Source organism: Coffea arabica, chromosome 6e, assembly GCF_036785885.1.
Source record: "Coffea arabica cultivar ET-39 chromosome 6e, Coffea Arabica ET-39 HiFi, whole genome shotgun sequence".
Taxonomy (NCBI): Eukaryota; Viridiplantae; Streptophyta; class Magnoliopsida; order Gentianales; family Rubiaceae; genus Coffea; species Coffea arabica.
In genome coordinates this window covers 9,477,966-9,495,975 of record NC_092321.1, presented here as the reverse complement: position 1 = coordinate 9,495,975, position 18,010 = coordinate 9,477,966, and the positions used below count along the sequence as shown (strand labels likewise).

The 18,010-nt window shown below is 38.0% G+C and overlaps 2 protein-coding genes across 7 annotated transcripts; one reads left to right on the top strand and one right to left on the bottom strand.

Annotated features, from left to right (window-relative positions):
• The first annotated feature begins 124 nt into the window (after window positions 1–124).
• Window positions 125–5,208, top strand: LOC113695410 (mitogen-activated protein kinase kinase SIPKK). 5 transcript variants are annotated; one of them, XM_027214498.2, is made up of 9 exons: window positions 125–368; window positions 515–599; window positions 2,030–2,164; window positions 2,521–2,745; window positions 2,828–3,010; window positions 3,252–3,475; window positions 3,912–3,957; window positions 4,039–4,137; window positions 4,796–5,208. In XM_027214498.2, the coding sequence occupies exons 1-8, from the start codon at window positions 292–294 to the stop codon at window positions 4,126–4,128; spliced, it is 1,065 nt and encodes a 354-aa protein (XP_027070299.1). In that variant the 5' UTR covers window positions 125–291; the 3' UTR covers window positions 4,129–4,137; window positions 4,796–5,208. The 5 variants fall into 5 exon arrangements, with proteins under 5 accessions (XP_027070299.1, XP_027070300.1, XP_071911152.1 ...); XM_027214499.2 differs by having other exon boundaries at window positions 4,770–5,208; XM_072055051.1 differs by having other exon boundaries at window positions 4,679–4,916.
• A 663-nt stretch (window positions 5,209–5,871) lies between these two features.
• LOC113696318 (protein phosphatase 2C 50-like) lies at window positions 5,872–9,467 on the bottom strand. 2 transcript variants are annotated; one of them, XM_072055050.1, is made up of 5 exons: window positions 9,086–9,294; window positions 7,727–8,618; window positions 7,245–7,583; window positions 7,035–7,140; window positions 5,872–6,440 (listed from the first exon to the last, which is right to left on the bottom strand). In XM_072055050.1, exons 2-5 carry the CDS (start codon window positions 8,558–8,560, stop codon window positions 6,103–6,105), a joined length of 1,617 nt encoding a protein of 538 aa, XP_071911151.1. In that variant the 5' UTR covers window positions 8,561–8,618; window positions 9,086–9,294; the 3' UTR covers window positions 5,872–6,102. The 2 variants fall into 2 exon arrangements, with proteins under 2 accessions (XP_071911151.1, XP_071911150.1); XM_072055049.1 differs by having other exon boundaries at window positions 7,727–9,467.
• Between the last annotated feature and the right edge of the window lie 8,543 nt (window positions 9,468–18,010).

Here is an 18,010-nt window from a genome sequence, read left to right as displayed (position 1 = left end):
TTTTTTGTCTGTTGGTTGAATTCTAATACTAGTAGTATTTTTACTGCTACAAATTTGTTTGAACGAATCCCAAATCAATATAAGCCAGTAGCATCAGCTGTTACTAATTACTTCCACGGTAGCAGTGCTACTTTGTGTCTGGAGGTGGAGACTGGTGGAGGGGGATTTTACTTTTTAGCAGCATTAGTACTGAAGTGGTTAGTAATCCTGTTGCCTTGGGACGCAAAAAGAAAACCACAATAAAAGAGAGAGAGAGAGAGAGAGAGAGAGAGAGATTCTGAGAGAGAAGGAATGAAGAAGGGGAATTTAGCGCCTAATCTCAAGCTGTCCCTCCCTCCTCCTGATGAAGTTGCTCTTTCTAAATTCTTGTACTTGTCCTTCTCCTCCTCCTCAATCTCTCATCTCTTCTTTTTATATTCGTACAAAGTGAACTCACCCGAACAGGTGGTGGTGATGTGATTAAATTTAGTGCTCTTTGTCTGATCTGATGTCAGGGTTGGTTTGTTTTGGGTAGGACTGAATCGGGGACCTTCAAGGATGGTGATCTCTTGGTCAACAGAGATGGGGTTAGAGTTGTTTCTCAGAATCAAGTTGAAGCTGTAAGCTTTTTCTCTGATTTCCTCTTTTAACCTTTTCCTTTCTTTCGTTCTTTCTTTTCTTTCTCTTTTTTTTTTTTAAAAAAAAATTGGGGTGAATGAAAAATTGCTCTCATATTTTCCTTGCTGGTTTGGTTGTTCGGCTCGTACGTTTGTTACGGTAATATTATTGATATTTTTATCGTAAATTTGAAAACATTGGTAGTCATGGATGCAGGAGTCGGTTCTGAAAAAATTTCTTCTCATTTTCTCCTTTGTCCAGTTTACGTTTCTTCTTCGCCTACATGCTACTTAATCCCCCCTTTGTTGAGCGCAGATACCTTCCAATGACAAAATTATATGTCTTAGGGATGTCTATTTCAAAACTTTACATGCACATAGAAATATAAAATTTGTTCAAACATTATTTTTTTAAATTTATTTTAAATGAACGTTGAGGCCTGAGGGAGTATGCTTTATGGTATATACATGGTGTGCAAACGCCTTTTAGAACAAGTAAGATTCGGTTAGAAGGTGACTAGTAAAAGTAACTTTTCCATTTACTCAGGTACCAGATTCTAAAACGGGTATAAGATTCCTATTTGATCAACTAGTCGAATCAGTTTTTGCAAACTAACTTCCACCATCCCACAGTGGTATATCCTAAAGAAATTAGCTAGACACCTTCACCTCTTGCATTTTAAATATTCCTCACACATCCGTATGCTTATTGCATATTTGTGTGGGAAAGAGGTTTTGCTAATACAAGTAGTTTAATGGAGTTTATGCGGATCCAACTCAAAACCAGTTCATAACATGTGGAGCAGCACATCATTTCCATATATTTTTAAAGATTTGCTCTTTTTTCGTAATGCATTATGCTTTGTAACCACCATTGTCAGCAGTGTCACCCTAAACCAGGTACAATCCTTTTCTTTTAGGCAAATAAGAATTTTGCTCTTTAGAGTAGGCATTTTTCCTGCAGCTCCATTCCTGTTAGCTTCATTCTTGGAGTAGGTGGGGCTTTTCTTTAGTTGAGATGAATTGCAATGTGCTCTACGTTGCTCTGCCCATGGCCCAATTTAATTGGGTAAAGCCCATTGAAATCCAAAACTCATTACTCATTTATGAACATGCTGGGGATCTCAACTAGAAACTAAATAATGATGGGTAGAATAATCTTTTACGTCTTTATAGTTATTAACTTTAAAGCTTTCCTTTTCAACAGAAACAGAAAAATGGCGTGGATGTTTGAGCTGAATTTTTTCTTTTTTACTTTTTATTATGTCTGGTTTCTATGCATATAAGATCTTAGGTATGCCTTATTGAATTAATATGTTTCTTGGCTTGTGTTGTTGAGAGTATATATATGTTTTTTAATTCTTAACCTAACTGCTTGCAACTGCAGCATCTGTTGAAATATTTTTTTGATGTTCTTTATTCTTCTTCCCCAGCCATCTCTTATACGGCCGTCAGATAACCAGTTGAGCTTAGCAGATTTTGATGCAGTTAAAGTCATCGGGAAAGGGAATGGTGGCATTGTGCGCCTGGTCCAACATAAATGGACAGGGCAATTTTTTGCCCTAAAGGTACTGTACAACTTGGGACTGAAATTTGTGAATTCTTTTATTCCTTTTCTAGAAAAAAGAAATGCCACCATCAAGAAGAAGTTCATGAGTTGCCTACAACTGCGAATCTGTTTAGAAACTCATGGCAGTGTTCTTGAACCTCACCATGATGGATACATTTGTGCTTTGTCACTTTTTTCCTGTGTGCTTGCACACCATTCATGCTAAAACCATGCATATGAGTATCTGATTACCATGTCAGTACCCTCTGACTTATGAAACATGTATTTTCTCATTGCTCTGTGTTTTCGTTACTTTATTGACTTTCGCTTGCTTTGTTGTTTGAGAGAGAGTTCTAATAGTATCTTTACATTCAGGTTATTCAAATGAATATTGAAGAGTCTGCTCGCAGGCACATTGCACAGGAATTGAAAATCAACCAGTCATCTCAATGTCCCTATGTTGTTGTGTGTTACCAGTCTTTCTATGATAATGGTGCTATATCCATAATCTTGGAGTATATGGATGGAGGATCTCTGGCAGACTTTCTAAAGAAAGTCAGAACCATTCCGGAGCCATATCTTGCTGCAATCTGCAAGCAGGTAGGATATACACATAACTTGTGTTCTGAACATGAGATATTTTCTTTAGTACCTCTAATGTCAATCTTTTCCACCAATTTAGGTACTGAAGGGCTTGTGGTATCTTCACCATGAAAAGCACATTATACACAGGGACTTAAAACCTTCCAATTTGCTAGTAAATCACAGAGGTGAAGTCAAGATCACTGATTTTGGTGTCAGTGCAATACTAGCAAGCACATCAGGACTGGCTAATACATTTGTTGGCACATACAATTATATGTCTGTGAGTACTTGTCTCACTTTGCTAAACATATATTGCTGACTAGCTTCCTTCTGTGCTACCAAATAGACTTATCTGGTAAGATAAGAGTATTATTTCATTATCCTGCATGCATTGGATTTGGCTTCTAAGTGATTGTAGTCAAATGTGTTCTTTAGTCAAACAGGATCGCCAGATGAATTTCTTGGTTTCTCTTAATGGATTTTTGTTGTTTTTGTTGCTTATATTCATTCTTGTGCTGTAGCCCGAGAGGATCGTTGGGAGCACCTATGGCTACAGAAGTGACATCTGGAGTCTGGGTTTGGTTTTGCTTGAGTGTGCAACAGGCCAGTTCCCTTATTCCCCCCCACAGCCTGGGGAAGGATGGATTAATGTGTACGAGCTGATGGAAACCATTGTTGACCACCCTGCCCCTCGTGCACCTTCTGATCTATTTTCTCCAGAATTCTGTTCATTTATCTCTGCATGGTAAAGATTGCACTTTTTATCAGTCAATCGTCCTTTAACAAAATTGGTTGTTGATGAGCTGGAAACAGTCAATTATCTTCTATGCATCTTACTCTCTGGTCTTTCTGGAGCAAGCCGTGGTTCCTTTGTTGTCATATGCAATGCATATTTTACTCCAATATACTACTACTACTACATCTGAGAAAAGAAATTATTTTGGGATCAAACATGCTACAGGTTATACCTAGTTGTCTACAATTACCTGCCCTTAAGATTTCATATCTTCTTTCTAATCTGACTTCTGTCCATCACATTTGAGTTGGCTGTGTCAATTTTGCACGTTCATGAGTTTTACATTTGAGATAATCAACTGTATTTCATTTTATATGCCTATAGGACATAACATACATATAATGTTTTAACACACAAGTATGGAATCTGTGCTCTCTTCTTTCAGTATACAGAAAGATCCAAAAGATAGGCTGTCAGCAAATGAACTCATGGTATGGGTAGTATTTACAATTTTTTCTTCAAAATTATATTCCATTAACACATGATGGCTAAGTTTCTCTTGCTGAATTCAGACGCACCCCTTCCTAAGTAAATTTGGAGATCTGGATATTGATCTTGCTCCTTACTTTACCAGTGCCGGTCCACCACTTGCAACATTGTAATCATTCTTGGTATGTTCATCTTTTCTACATGTTCGAAACCTATAAGGAAATATGCACTGTTTCCCCACCCCAGCTGATACTAAAAAAAATGGAGTCTGGATCTAGACAGCCTTAATTGAAAACAATGGAGAGCTGATTAATATTGCCATCTGTACTTGTCATTTTAATTGTCTGTTGAAGATGTCGTGGGCATGGGAGGAGATGATTTTTCACTTGAATGTTGAAACACACACTCTTTTTGCATGCACAAGTAAAACTATGTTTACCTTGTTACTAGACCTTGCAGTGTCATTAACGTTGTGTCCTGTAATGCCAAAATTGATGGAATTCATGTGTCATTTCCTCCTTTTTCCTCTTGGTCTTTTCAGTGCCAATTGATTTCGGAATTTGTTCAATGGTCTTGAACTTTAATACCAAATGTTTAACCCTTGTTCATGCTTCCCTTGGCAATTATGAGCTTTAATCTTAATAAATCTGAAATCTGCTTCTTATTCTTCCTTCTTGACGGTAAGAGAGTTTCTGGAAGTAAATTGCTTCATTACCTTTCAAGCCTGCAGGCTCGTGTGCAATTTTATGGTTGTCAGTGTTATGATAATGTTCTTGGGTGATTCATTGATCTCATCTTCCACTGGAACTAACAGAACTCTAAATTTGGGACATTTGGCAGCCTGTGCCTTCTTGTATTTGCTGCTTTTGATATTGAGCTAGCCTAATTCGGACACCTTGAGAATCTAATCCTTGGGGATCTAGCTGAATTTCGGATGAAATCTCCAGTAATTGTTGACTGGCAGGCAGGCAGGCAGAATGTGGCTGGAAGAAATGATGCTTCCAGAGCTATTCATATTCAGGGTTTGGAAGTTGGGTTGACGTCTAGTGTTTGTAAACTCTATTATATTGAAATACAATTTGCTTGAGCACAAAAATGCAGGATAATAGCAGTACATCATTCCCCACCTATTCATCATGTATCAAGCTCAAATATTTACCTCTGCATGTAATGCATTGAAAGACGGAAATGGCTCTGTTTTGTTCGTAATACTTGAATGAGCTGAATCTATGAGGATACTCATTATTTCTCAAGTAGTCGATGGCTTTAGGTGTTGCCGAAAATGAGCCGGACGATTCCTACGGCGGCTGTTATGCCCCTTAGTAAAAATTACTAGTACGTTATTACAGTACATCCTGCCGACCCAGACACAAAAGTGTAACTCAAGATATGATTACCAGTAGAGAAAGCCATTTTGGGCTTTCGTTGTTATCAACAATTTCGTCCTCATTTCTCTGATAACTCGAAGCAAGCGTGTATCAAAGAGCAGGTCCCAACTCTGTGCTAACGAATTGTTCCTGTGATCTGAAGGGACTTATAATTCATGTTTGTTTGGATTGCTTTAGCCACGCATTCGCTTCTGCCACTTTCGTGCGTTTTGGTCCATCGTGGCTTTACAGCCTGAGCCGTCTGTGAGTAAAAAGTTTTCAACATGCAACCAGATCAAAAGAAAACATCCAAAGATTGGTTTAGCTTTTGGCCGACCTGAATCATGTGGAGTAGGGTTCTTCAACGAGGCTTCCACCAGAGAAGCGTACAAAGGCATGAAATTACTGGGATTGTTTGTAGTCGTGACACAGATGCAAACGAAACATCGCCCAAAAATCTCGCAACAAATACTTTTTTGGCAGCTGGTATTATACTTGTAGTACAAAAGATTCGGAATCAACGATTTGAGACCACAGGAACACAAAAAATATCACAAAGCATCATTTTTGTCCACATATTATAAGAATCGCATCATAATTTGGGAATCCTAAGATGTTCGCAGCTGTATATTTGCAAGCTAGCTGCACGACGAAGAAGAAGAAAGCTATATTTCAATGATACCTCCGTCTCATCAACGTTACCAATCAATTAGATGAGGTTTCCGGTACTAGATACAATTTACGCAAACAGTTACAGAGGTAGCTTATTATTAGGCAGTACTAGGTGGTCTTCTTCTTGAACTTTCTTACGGGTTTCAGATCCACAACAATCACGGAGATGTTGTCCTTGCTTCCCCTTTGGAGAGCAAGTCGTGAGAGATAGTCTGCTGCATCTTGAGCAGCAGGATCAATTCGCTCACCCCGCTCACTGGGTAGGCTAGCACCATTCTTTTTGTGCCAGAGGAGGATTCGCCTTCGCGCCACCTCACAGACCTCTTCATTTGTCATAACATCCCATAGACCATCACTAGCTAAAATGAGGCATTCGTCTTCTCTTGACCGGGGCACAAACGTCATTTCTGGATCTGCAATTACAGAGGGCCTCAAGTATCTATCACCTGCAAAGTCTCACAAATGAAAAATGTGTGTAAAAGTCCAAGTTTGATGAACTAAAGGCGGCCAAATCAAGCCAATGCGAGTCCAAACGTTCCAGCCTTAGTTGGCGGAATTATGCTCAAATGCTGAGCAATGGAAGTCGTCCTACTGACTTCGGACTAATACCGCAATTGGTGGTCGACTAAAAGAATTTATATGGACAAAAAAACTCGATCTGTACAACAGTCTCACAAAGCTCACCCAGGAGTTAAGATATCAAGGCCCTTCAGGCAGGCAGTCACTATAAGTCATAACAAATTCAACGGATTCTATTCTTTTGAGGGTAATTTATTCGGCATTTTGGCATCTATTGGTACAGAAGGTCTATTAATTATTGTGGAAAGTGAAATTTAAGAATTTTACTATCATAGTTTGCATTCTTCAAATTGTTGGTGCTTATCCAACTTGGAAAATTTACATTTTGGCGAAACTATACACGTTAGCAATCTCTCAAGTCCATTAGGATCAGTGGTTCAGTGGTTCGGTACCAAATCAGCTCAGCGTGACATGCAAATGGAACAGAACAAAACTCTCAAGTACATTAAAGAGAGACGTACCAATGGACCTTGACATCCCAAGCACGCCAGAAACACGATATCCACCCCAGTCTATGACCCTGCCCCCTGCAGCTTCTATCCTTTCATATTCATCTTCTCTATTTGGCTGAAGTTTAATGTTTAGAGATGTCAAACCCCAAAGCAAGGTAGAACGACTACAGGAAAGACAAAACAAAGAAACAAAAAGATGTTCTACATCAAAGGCCTTACTTTGTGATCTATAGACAATGGCACAGCTACTTTTGCACGGCACAAGACTGCCCTTGAATCACCACAATTTGCGACAATAATATGTGAGGGACAAATAATGCCAACCACAGCCGTAGACCCAACAGCTTCAGGAGCAATAGGTACAAGACTAGGATCATTAGCACCAGAAGTTCCCATACCTCCCACCTCATTATCAACTTTATGGAAACAGCTCAATAAAACTCTCTCCCATCGCTCCTTCCAATTACATGCACCATTTCCAGTAAGCAAGTCCTCCCTTTCAATATTCAGCACCTCAGCTAAAGCTAAATGGAGGCGGTCGCGGCAATAATCGGCAACCTACAAGAAGATGGTTAACATGAGTAGACTATAATCAGAGAACCACATAATACTTTGACACCTACAAAAAACTTAACCCTCGGTAGAATAGGAGGGGGGACGATAGCAGTTGACAACAAAAACAACTAAGGCACAAAAATTACCTGGCTGCCTCCATGTCCATCATAAACTCCAAACAAGTCAGCTGACAAACATTGATTCAATGCATTAGAAACAGGACCATCCATTAGCATCTGACGAGGAATTTTAAAAAACCGTGGCAGAGCCACTACAGCATCTTCCATCTCTGGCCTTCTTCCACGGATAGATGAGAATCCCCATAAAGGAACAGTATCAAGACTAAAAACATGCCTATCTATTTTCATTTTCTCCGAAACCTCAAGAAGGGAAGAAGGCACTGGTCTTGTAGAATCTTTAACAACCGCAACTCCATTATTAGCTATCCCAGAAACAATATCTTCAATAATCTCTGATGCAATTGTTGGATCCCACGAATATGACTTCTTAATACTTTGATGACTACAAGTGCTTGCTACGGTTATTAATGAAGTCCCAGATTGAGTATCCAAAGCAGTACACTGCTCAGTGCATACGCTGGTGGTGTCATTAGACACCAACTGAGAACTAGCATCTACGGATTGGCTACCAGAAAATAACTTCAGATCATCTGCCTTAGTGGCCTGGTACATTGCATCTCCCACAGCAAAACATCTACCATTATCAGTTGCCCCAGGCAAGGTATTGGCTTCGCCTTTCTTGACGTTATCATTTTGGGTCAAGATACTGATTCCATTTTGAGGCGTTCTATAGTTACTATAGCTTCTACTTTCATGAGCAAAAGACACCAATGGGAACTTCGTTAGAGAAGATTCCGACAACAAACTACTTGTGTTTGCTATCAGCTCAAGCCCAGTGATGTCCACTCGGGTTGTTAGCACAGACTCATCATAAATCAGATTTCCCAAATTATATGGCATCGCAATCGCTGGAGATGTCTCCTCTACCAAAAGAAATCAATTGCCTAGTTCGAGAACCCTACAAAGAGGCAAATTAGCCGTTTAAAAGAACCACGCCTTATTTCAACCAACTAATCTCAGTACTAGCAGTTCAAGGGTCCAGAAAAGTGCTTGAAAAACCAGCTACAACTCCTAGGCAGAAGAATCAAGGGGCTAAAATACACGGCAAGAAATTCGATGAAGCAAGGGAATACGAATCAAAACTTCAGTATAAAGTGAACAATACCCAGAAGACAAGACACATGCAAATACTTCTTACACACTATTCAGCACCTTCAGGATCTCTCAAAGATTCCCCTTATCCAGCACCTCATCAGAATATGTTACCAAGAAATTACCACTGAAACCTCAATCAGAATAAGAACCAAAGCTTTGATACAAAAACAAACAAATTAAACCGCTTTCAAGCAGAAAGAACTTCACTGGTTAACATGAACAAACCAATCAAAGAACCAAATATGTTAATTATGCTAAGCAAGAACTTACAGAATCAAGCCCCAAGAGAAAATTCCCATAAATCAGAAAAACTGGTGCCTCAACTAAAGGAAAAGAAAATCCCTTCTCTCAAAGTAAACAAGCCACCTTAATCAATCAGACACCCTTTTCTTCCTCCAGAAATATGGCATCCCTCCTCCCCTCAATCTTCAGAAATAAAAACCCAGTCTTGAGACACCCCACGATCGTATATTGTTGTTGGAATAGTAGTTATGCCCGAGCCCCAAAACCCAAGTCAATTCTCAGTCAAACAATCCTGAACGAAGGGACACGTATCATTTTAGTGTACAATCTACCAAAATATGTAAAGTATGAAAATCCCACAAAATCTTTTTTTAAAGCAAAAACATAAACAAATACTCAATCATGCAATCAAGGAACGTAGGTTGCTTACCGTCTCAAAACAGTGCATTACTGACACGCACACAAAAAGGTTAGTTCCCAAAGGAACACAAACCAACATGTGTCAGTCTTAAGAAAGTCCCATCTCACAGAAGACTTGCCAAAAAGCATTATGGGACGGAACAGCTTTCCCATATATTATATCATGTGGGTCCCTCTTCCCAGATGTGTGTCCAACCAGATGTCCCTTTTTCATTTGCTCAAGTGTCTTCCACGGACCTTTCGGTGAACTAATTTGTATGATTTTTTTTTTCATACAGCTGAATAATTTGCTTTTCAAATCTGCGGGGCCAGAGCCATTGTAGACATGCCACGGTAGGGGCAAGATATTTTGCCCCCTTGGGTACCAAAAAGAAGCGATTTTGGAACAAGGAAGGAGGCCGGGGGAACGGGTGGTTGATCATTGATGTGTTTTGTCTGTTTGACGTTGGATGAATTCATTTGTGTCTACACGATACAATATTAAAACCGATGCATGAACCAATCAAGAAAATGTTTATTGACACTTGGATGATCGGAGTATCTTCTTTTGGTACGGAAGATTGATCCAAGTGTCACATGATGCCCTCTTATAAAAGATTAAATACATAAACTATTACAAGGTATTCAAAGAAAAGTAGTGCTGATTGATATGGTGAACGCTTCATGTGCCTAAGGAATTTAGTAGCTAGTCTTTTTACCAACGGACTTCAGAATACACGGACGTTAATTCAAGAGTTATGGCTTTTTTTTTTTTTCTTAGGCTAATGACAGTTGGCTCCCCCGAACTTAGTGAACAACCTTGGATGTATCCATTTTATCCCCCATCAAAACTAGTCAAAATTAGAAGCACGAAAAAAAAATTAGAAGTACATTTTATTACTCTTTTATTTTATTTGTGAGATTATCTACAATTTACTATTAACTCGTTTCATTGCTAAATGATCATATCAATCATAAAAAATATCAAATTGAAGAAAAAATTTTAAAAATTTTTACATTTAGCAAGATTCAGTCCAAATTGAGATTTGTACAAAAGAGACGGTTTGCGAGAAAGGGAGAGCGAGAGGAGAAGGGAGAAGAAATGGCGGCAGAAAAGGATGAGAGGCAAAGGGAGAGGGCCAAGTTGAATGAAGAAGAGATGGATGATTGGTAGGGGTGGGCAAAAAAATCCGTCGATCCGAAAATCTGATGAACCCTATTCGATTCGATCTGAAAAATAGCATATCTGATCCGATTTTTCTTAGCGGAGTAGATGAGGGTCAGGTACCCGCAAAAAGGGATACAGATACAGATCAGAAAAATAAAAATTCGCAGGTACTCGACTCGCAGGGTATATTATATAAATATTAAAAAATTAGGGGTCACTTTATAATTTTATAATTTTTAATCCTAAGTGTAAGTAAAGTGATCCACAACCTCATATTCTAATCCCATGATTCGCCTCTCTTCATTTTGTCTGAAGAAAGTGAATATTCTCGATGAAACTTAAACCAAATGTACAAAACGAAAAAAAATTTGTAAAACTCTATCATAAAAATGTTCATCCCTTTCATCCTTTTCATTTTTATTCTACCTCCATCAATCTTTCTTACAAATTTTCCATCAATTCAATCAAAGATTTGTGTTGGAGCTCCAATTTCTGTTAGCTAGGTAATTAAAAAATTTGCGTCTTTCATTTATTTATTTATTTGATTTATTTTACTACAATTATATCTCTTAAATTTGTTTATTTTATTTTAGTGTAAGAAATTTAATTTTCTTTTTCATCACCCTTAATGCCATAAGGGCTATTCCAAAAATGTAAAGAAGCTGGGGAAGATTTTTCAAGGTTATTTTGGTATACTTTCTCCAAAAATAATTAGTTTTGTTCAATTCTTTTTCCAAACTTGATTCCACAGTTTGATTCATTTGAGATGCAGTCTTGTACCATAACATCCATAAAGCAAGTTGGAAAAATTGCTGAATACTTATTATTCTTGTGTTTGTTGTATTGTAGAATGTGTGAAAATGGTGATATACTCAAAATTATCATGAAACTTTGTATCTATTAGATATTATAATTCTAATATGTACTAAATTTATGAGATTGGTTTGATTGTTGGATAAAATGTGTGAGAATAGTGATGTATGGACTTTGATTACAATATATCTACTTATATTAATTAGAAAGCAGGTTTTTTTCATATTAAAAAACATGTTGATATGAAGTGGAAAACAATTTTTTTATTGAAAAATAGTTTTTTTTAGGGCGGGTTCCATGACCCGTAGACGTTAAGAGCGGGATAGCATCGCAAAATGGTTGATTCGATATGTTAGAGTCGAATCAGTCAAATCATGTTAGGGGTGGGTACCTGATCCATGCCCACCCCTAGTGACTGGGAAGGGATAGAGGAAATGAGGAGGAAGGGGAGAGAGGAAGAGCGGAAAGGAACAAAAAAAAAAGGGGGTGGTGGGTGGTGATAGGAAAGGGAGCTGATAGAGAAGGAGGGAGAGAGAGAGAGAAGGAGAAATGTGTTGCGCGGAAGTGGTGGGATGAAGTGAAGTGGCAAGCCAACAAATAGCAATGAGAGCGGAAATGATTAAGGAGGGTGGTGGTAGAAGAAGGAAATCGTGTGTGTTTTTTAGTATTTGAGGAGTGTTTTTTTTAAAAAAAAATAAAATTTAAGACGATTTAACAAGTTTTTGTAGCTAAATTTGAAAAAAAAACTTAGGGCCTGTTTGGAAGGCCTGTTTTTTACCAAGTTTTTATTATACTAGTTTTTTAACAACTTGTGCTACAGGAACCTCAAAAACTTATCAAAGTTTTTAACCTACACACTTAAATTATCCAAAACACAACAAAAAAAATTCTCTTCCCCTTTTCTTCTTCTTCCTCCTCCACCACCACCTCCGTCGCCGGCTCCGGCGCCGATTTCCGATGCCGGTCTTCTTTTTTTTCCCTCTCCCCCTCTTCCTCTCCTGCCATCCTCCCCTCTTGTCTTTTTGTTTTTCTCTCTGCGTCTCCCCCATTTCCTCCCTCACCTCTCTGTGAAAAAAAAAGAAAGAAAAGAAAGATGGTGAGAAGCGGGAAGGGGAACAGGGGAGGCGGGGGTTGGCGGGGCAGAGGGGAAAGCTCCCTCTTGTCTTTTTTTTTTTCTCTCTGCGTCTCCCCCATTTCCTTCCCCACCTCTCTGTAAAAAAAAAAAGAAAGAAAAGAAAGATGGTGAGAAGCGGGAAGGGGAACAGGGGAGGCGGGGCAGAGGGATAAGGCGCAGAGGGGGGTGGCGGGGAAAGGGAGGAGAGGGGTGGCGGGAGGTGGCATTGGTGGAGTTGCTGCTGGGGATGGCAGAGGTAACGGGGGAGGGGGATGGGGAAGAATAAGAAGAAGAAGAAGAAGAAGAAGAAGAAGAAGAAAAGAAAAAGGAAAGAAAGAAAAAGAAAAAGAAAAAGAAAAAGAAAGAGAAAGAGAAAAAGAAAGAAAAAAAAGAAAAGGAAAAAAAAGTTTTTCATCTTACAAAAATTTCTACAAAATTTTTCACTTTACAAAAACTTCTACAAAATTTTTTCAAAAACTTCTACAGTGCACTACAGTAAAGTTTTAGACAAATTTCTAAAAAACTCAGATTCCAAACAGGCCCTTAGTTTTATTAAAAACATGTAAAAAATAGATTTGCCAATCGGATCCTAATCGACCTTTAGTTGGTAGGGAGCATATGTACATTGAGAATCTCCCTCGATCCAAAACAAAGGACAAATTATTAACTTAATTATATTGTCCACAGAATGATACGAACCCTTAACCCCCTTCCAGTTAAAAAAAAATGTAGAACAAGAAATTCGCATCCTTGAAGGCAATTACGCGCTTGCTTAGGTTACGTAAAACCCTAAACGAAAAGACACGTACCATTTTACTTTTGGTACAGAAGATTGATCCAAATTGTCGCATGGCGCCCTCTCATAAAGATCAGATATAAGATATTCAAAAGAAAGTAGTACTTCTTGCGGTTAGGGAGTTAATAGCTAGCTTTACACACTAAATATATCATGTTATATCACTATTGTCGTATAGTTCTCAGCATCATAAGTATAGAAACAGTTATTTGAGATGCTTTTTTTTTCCTATTGCAATTCTTGAGAAAAAAGAAAGTTATAAAAAAACCCTTTTGCTCAAATTGATGGTTAGTGGTTGATTAACAAAATTTTTTTTTGGCCGGATCGTAGGCCAGCGCCTCGTTGCATGGATGTTTTTATTTTTTTTTTATTTTTGTCCCAACTCCCAAGTAACAATTAAGTTCCTAGCTCGACTTTTAGCTAGTGGGGAATATATGTAACATTTAGAATCCCTTGAGCCGAAATATAAACCCTTCGGCCCTCTTTCAGGGTTTTATTAGTATTATTATTTTTTAAGGTTGAAAAAGAGATCCGCATGCTTGAAGGCAGTCCCGCATATGCTAAAATTACGCAAAATTAAAGACAAGGATTTTCTGTCTTGCTATCAGTGGGATGGGCCAACAATAGCAGAACAAAGCATTGTGTTAGCAATCAAAGTAGTAACTTGTATCGGTAGATCTCTATATACCAAACTAGCTTTCAGAATACTAGCAAACACGTGCAAATTTTTTTTTTTGTCGATCGAAACTTGTCTACCCACCAACTCTTCTTATGCCCTATGTTTTCAGAACTGGACTGGTATCGACTCGGTCAAGCTCAGGGGTCAGGGATCAATGGGTTCAACCGGATTCGATAGGGGTTCAATCGGATGACGTCATAAATAAAATTATTTAAAAATTAAAATATTATATATAAAATACCTAATAACATGTTAATATTAATAAAGGTATATTCATATATATTTGATGTTTCAAATATATTTAACAAGAAAATACAAAGAAATTAGAACAATTAAGTAGCAATTTATATTATTTAATGAGCATTAACAAGTTTAGAATTAAAATTATGGATTTAATTGAAAAATAACACCAAACTTTAAGACAACATTAATAAAGTATGAAATATTTGAGGTATACTAATAATTTTTAACAATCTAGGAGTCAAAACATAATATTGAAAAAGTTTGGGGTTTTTTTTTTTAAATGCTTGATTGAACCGAAAAATCCAATTTTTTTCCGATCAAACCCGTTTTTTGACCGGGTTTTTACTTACTCGATTTTTTAGCATAACTCGGATCGGACTCTTGGCCGGTTCCCGGTTCGACCGGTCGAACCGACCGGTCCGGTCCGAGTTTTAAAACACAGCTTGTGCCTTATTGGTATTAACATGTCTTGCATACTATAAGGTCAAGGGTTCAAGATAGAGAGAGTGTGACAGCCCCACCTTCCCCTAAGGCGAACCAAAGAGGTTAGCGGACTGCCTGCCCAACTCTCGCCAGGACTAACGGTGCAGTATAGAGCGATCTATTGCGTTCCGGAACTTATAACGCGCGTAAACAAGGCAAAAGGGCAAAATAACCCAAAATAAAAAAAAATGAAATTCGGAGTCGGCCATGAATAGTAACCGACCCGTCAGAACGCAACCAAATATCAAACAAACATTCACATCTTGTACTTTAGCAATTACAATCCAAAGTGACATACAAAAGTTTTCAAAAGTTAATATATACACGGTTTGCCAAATTGAAAGTGAAAACGGCCCTAAAGATACATTTAGGGTTTCACTTCAAATACAATACAAAAGAGATATACATCTAGTTCATTCGGCAACCATCTATCAAGATTCATTCCAAAAAGAGTTATATTCCTGTAAGGAAAACAAAAGGAACGGTGTGAGCTAATTGCCCAGTGAGATACTATCACTTACGCAACCAAGTGCATATAAGCATCAAACTTTCATTCAATATAGTAAAATAAGCAAAGGTACACGTCAAATATGGTGATAAAAGAATACGGATGGCTCTCAAGAGCCCTTTCCTCGTTTGCATTTCTTGATCGGACGTCATTGACTCTCCGTCAATGTTCAAAAGTATCCAACCGTAGACTCCACTTTACTCCCACTCCTTCCACCTAACATACCCCTACCGGGCCCGAAATCCAAACACTTGCACTTTGATATTACTCGAGTATACCGGAATCGAGAGTCTCGCATACTACAAGATTCCATATAACTTTACCCAAGGTTCATTAATTGGCACGACCAAGCCCTCGCCGGCTCGATTCAATCAACTACCAATGGGGTTGAGGTCAATGATAACATTTGTAGTCGTTGGATACTCGTCCAATCAATTCACTTTCATTTCATTTCATGTAACATTCCAATAACATGACAACAATGATATAAGGCATATAAGTGAGAGTGATAAAGTACACTTTCACTTCAATCAAGTCACATTCAATTCACTTCAAGCAATTTACATTCAAAGCCACATAGTAACATACAAGTGAGTAGTACTCACCAAGGTCAGTGCAGATACCTCCCAAAAGAGAGTTTTAATCACCAAGAAACCCTAAAATAATCCAAGAAAAACAATTAAAGGTTCCACTTTCAAAATCGAGTATACAGAATGCACATGTGAGGCTCGACTACCAGTCGTATGCCTCGCCAAATAATTACTAAAGCAAGGGTGCAAAACATGATTTTGGGTAACGAAAAGGTAACATGAAAACCTAGGCTCAAACAACCCAAAAGTCCTTCGTTCAAATCACAAGTAAATCCAACTAGCCTTCAAGAAAAATTTCGGCAGCATATCCCTTGTTTTTACCTATTTTTCAGCCATCATGGCTTCATTATGTCCTCAAATCAGTCCCAACATCTCGTACAAAATAATCTCATTCCCAAAAACCGTTCACTAGGCTTAATGGCATTCAAGTACAAAATTTAGCTAGGAAATGACCGGATATGGAAGTCAAGCCCTAAACTAGTCAAATAAATACAAGAAGACTCGATTATAAGTCATAAACCAATTCTACATACTACCAAAATAGGGTCCCCTAAGCATACACAAACAATAGAGGAAACTAGAAAATTCGGAAATGCAATTAGCTTTGGCCCTGAAAAAAAAACAGTTTTTGTCCTCATTTTGCGGTAATGGCACCAATTTCACTACGATTATCGGATGAGGGTGCAAGACCCACCATTTCGAAGCTAAAAGACAGGACTACAACATCACAGAAGGTCACTCAACCCAGGTTTGAGTGCAAACAGGTCAAAAATGCAAGATACTACACCAAAACCCGTAAAACAGATTCACAGAACGCATTCTAGCGGAAACATCATAACTCAGCCTTCCTAAGTCCAAATTCAGAAATTCCAAAACCAGTGAAAATCTAAGAAACAGGGTTAAATTTCATCAGAAGGCCTCAATAACCAATTTGGAAGCAATTCCAGCCAAAACAACCAATTACAGGCGTAATTCTTGCATTCGGGTAAAACCACAACAGCAATAGTAATTTCGACTTTTCTCATTCTACACTACTCCGATTGACCTGAAATTTTGTAGGCACCTCTAAAATGTCATTCCCTACAACTTTTATGTTTTAAGCCAAGGCCAATTCGACCTCTAAATAGGAGCTAAAAATTCGGGCAGAATGCTCCCACAAGAACCCTAATTTTCTGAAATTTCTTCCAAACCAGAAATTGGTTGCAATTAATCACTTTTTCCACCTCCTAGAGTCATTATATACCATTTCTAATCATCATAGATAGCCACACAATCATGCTTATATTAAAACAGAAAAATCCCCAAAAATAATAAAATTCCATCATTTCAACCACAAATCAAGAAATAATCCATAAACTTGCATCTCATACTACCACTAAGCATGATTTAAGCATCAATTAAAGGAGGAGGGTGGTTCTTCACAACTTACCTTAGAAACAAGAGAGAGAGATCTATTGGTTACCTTAACTTTCAAAAAAAAACTTCACACAACAACTCACCAACACTTCCTTAAGTGGTTTTATGGAGAAAAATCAAGGTTGGATGGTTGGTTTTGATGATTTGGAACAAGATTGAAGTGTTTTCTTCCTTGTGCTTGGAGTAAGAGAGAGAGAAAGAGAGCAAGAGAGGGCTGGCCACCTTAGAGGATTTTTTGATGATTTTTGGGTCATTTTTGGTTTATTTAAGTCAAATGGTAAGACCATGAATAGTGGTCTTAAGGTTCAACCACTCAAATGGTGACACTTGTCACCTTTTAATAAATACCTACCTACATTGTCTCTCTTATATCAATCCACTTAGCACCCTCTACTTATCTCTTAACACCCGATAAATTAATTCCAGTATTCAAAACTTAATCTAGTTGGCCGAATTTTTCTGAACTTTTCGCACCAGTGGGTCTCACATCCGGTATATGCTCTTAATTTCTCAAAATCTATTTGATACTAGAAAAATCATCTAAAAATTATATCTGCTCCTTAACATTATCTAGAAAATTTTTCTAATCACGAAAATGCAGAAAACAAGCCATAAAAATACGAGAAACCTAGAAAATAAAAATTACGGGTTCTCACAGAGAGGAAGAGAGAAGAAAAATAATGAGGTATTCTAAAATACCTCTTTAAAAAAATAAGGTAGGAGTGGATAAAATCACAGAAGAA

What these genes read in the sequence shown, in the direction of transcription:
- LOC113695410 (XM_027214498.2), top strand. Translation starts at nt 292, where the DNA reads ATGAAGAAGGGGAATTTAGCGCCTAATCTCAAGCTGTCCCTCCCTCCT. An exon ending in TTGCTGCAATCTGCAAGCAG is followed by an intron (nt 2,746 to 2,827) that starts GTAGGATATACA and finishes CCACCAATTTAG; the next exon opens with GTACTGAAGGGCTTGTGGTA. An exon ending in TGTTCATTTATCTCTGCATG is followed by an intron (nt 3,476 to 3,911) that starts GTAAAGATTGCA and finishes CTCTTCTTTCAG; the next exon opens with TATACAGAAAGATCCAAAAG.
- LOC113696318 (XM_072055049.1), bottom strand. Translation starts at nt 8,560, where the DNA reads ATGCCATATAATTTGGGAAATCTGATTTATGATGAGTCTGTGCTAACA. An exon ending in ATGGACATGGAGGCAGCCAG is followed by an intron (nt 7,584 to 7,726) that starts GTAATTTTTGTG and finishes ATCTTCTTGTAG; the next exon opens with GTTGCCGATTATTGCCGCGA. An exon ending in TGGGATGTCAAGGTCCATTG is followed by an intron (nt 6,441 to 7,034) that starts GTACGTCTCTCT and finishes GAGACTTTGCAG; the next exon opens with GTGATAGATACTTGAGGCCC.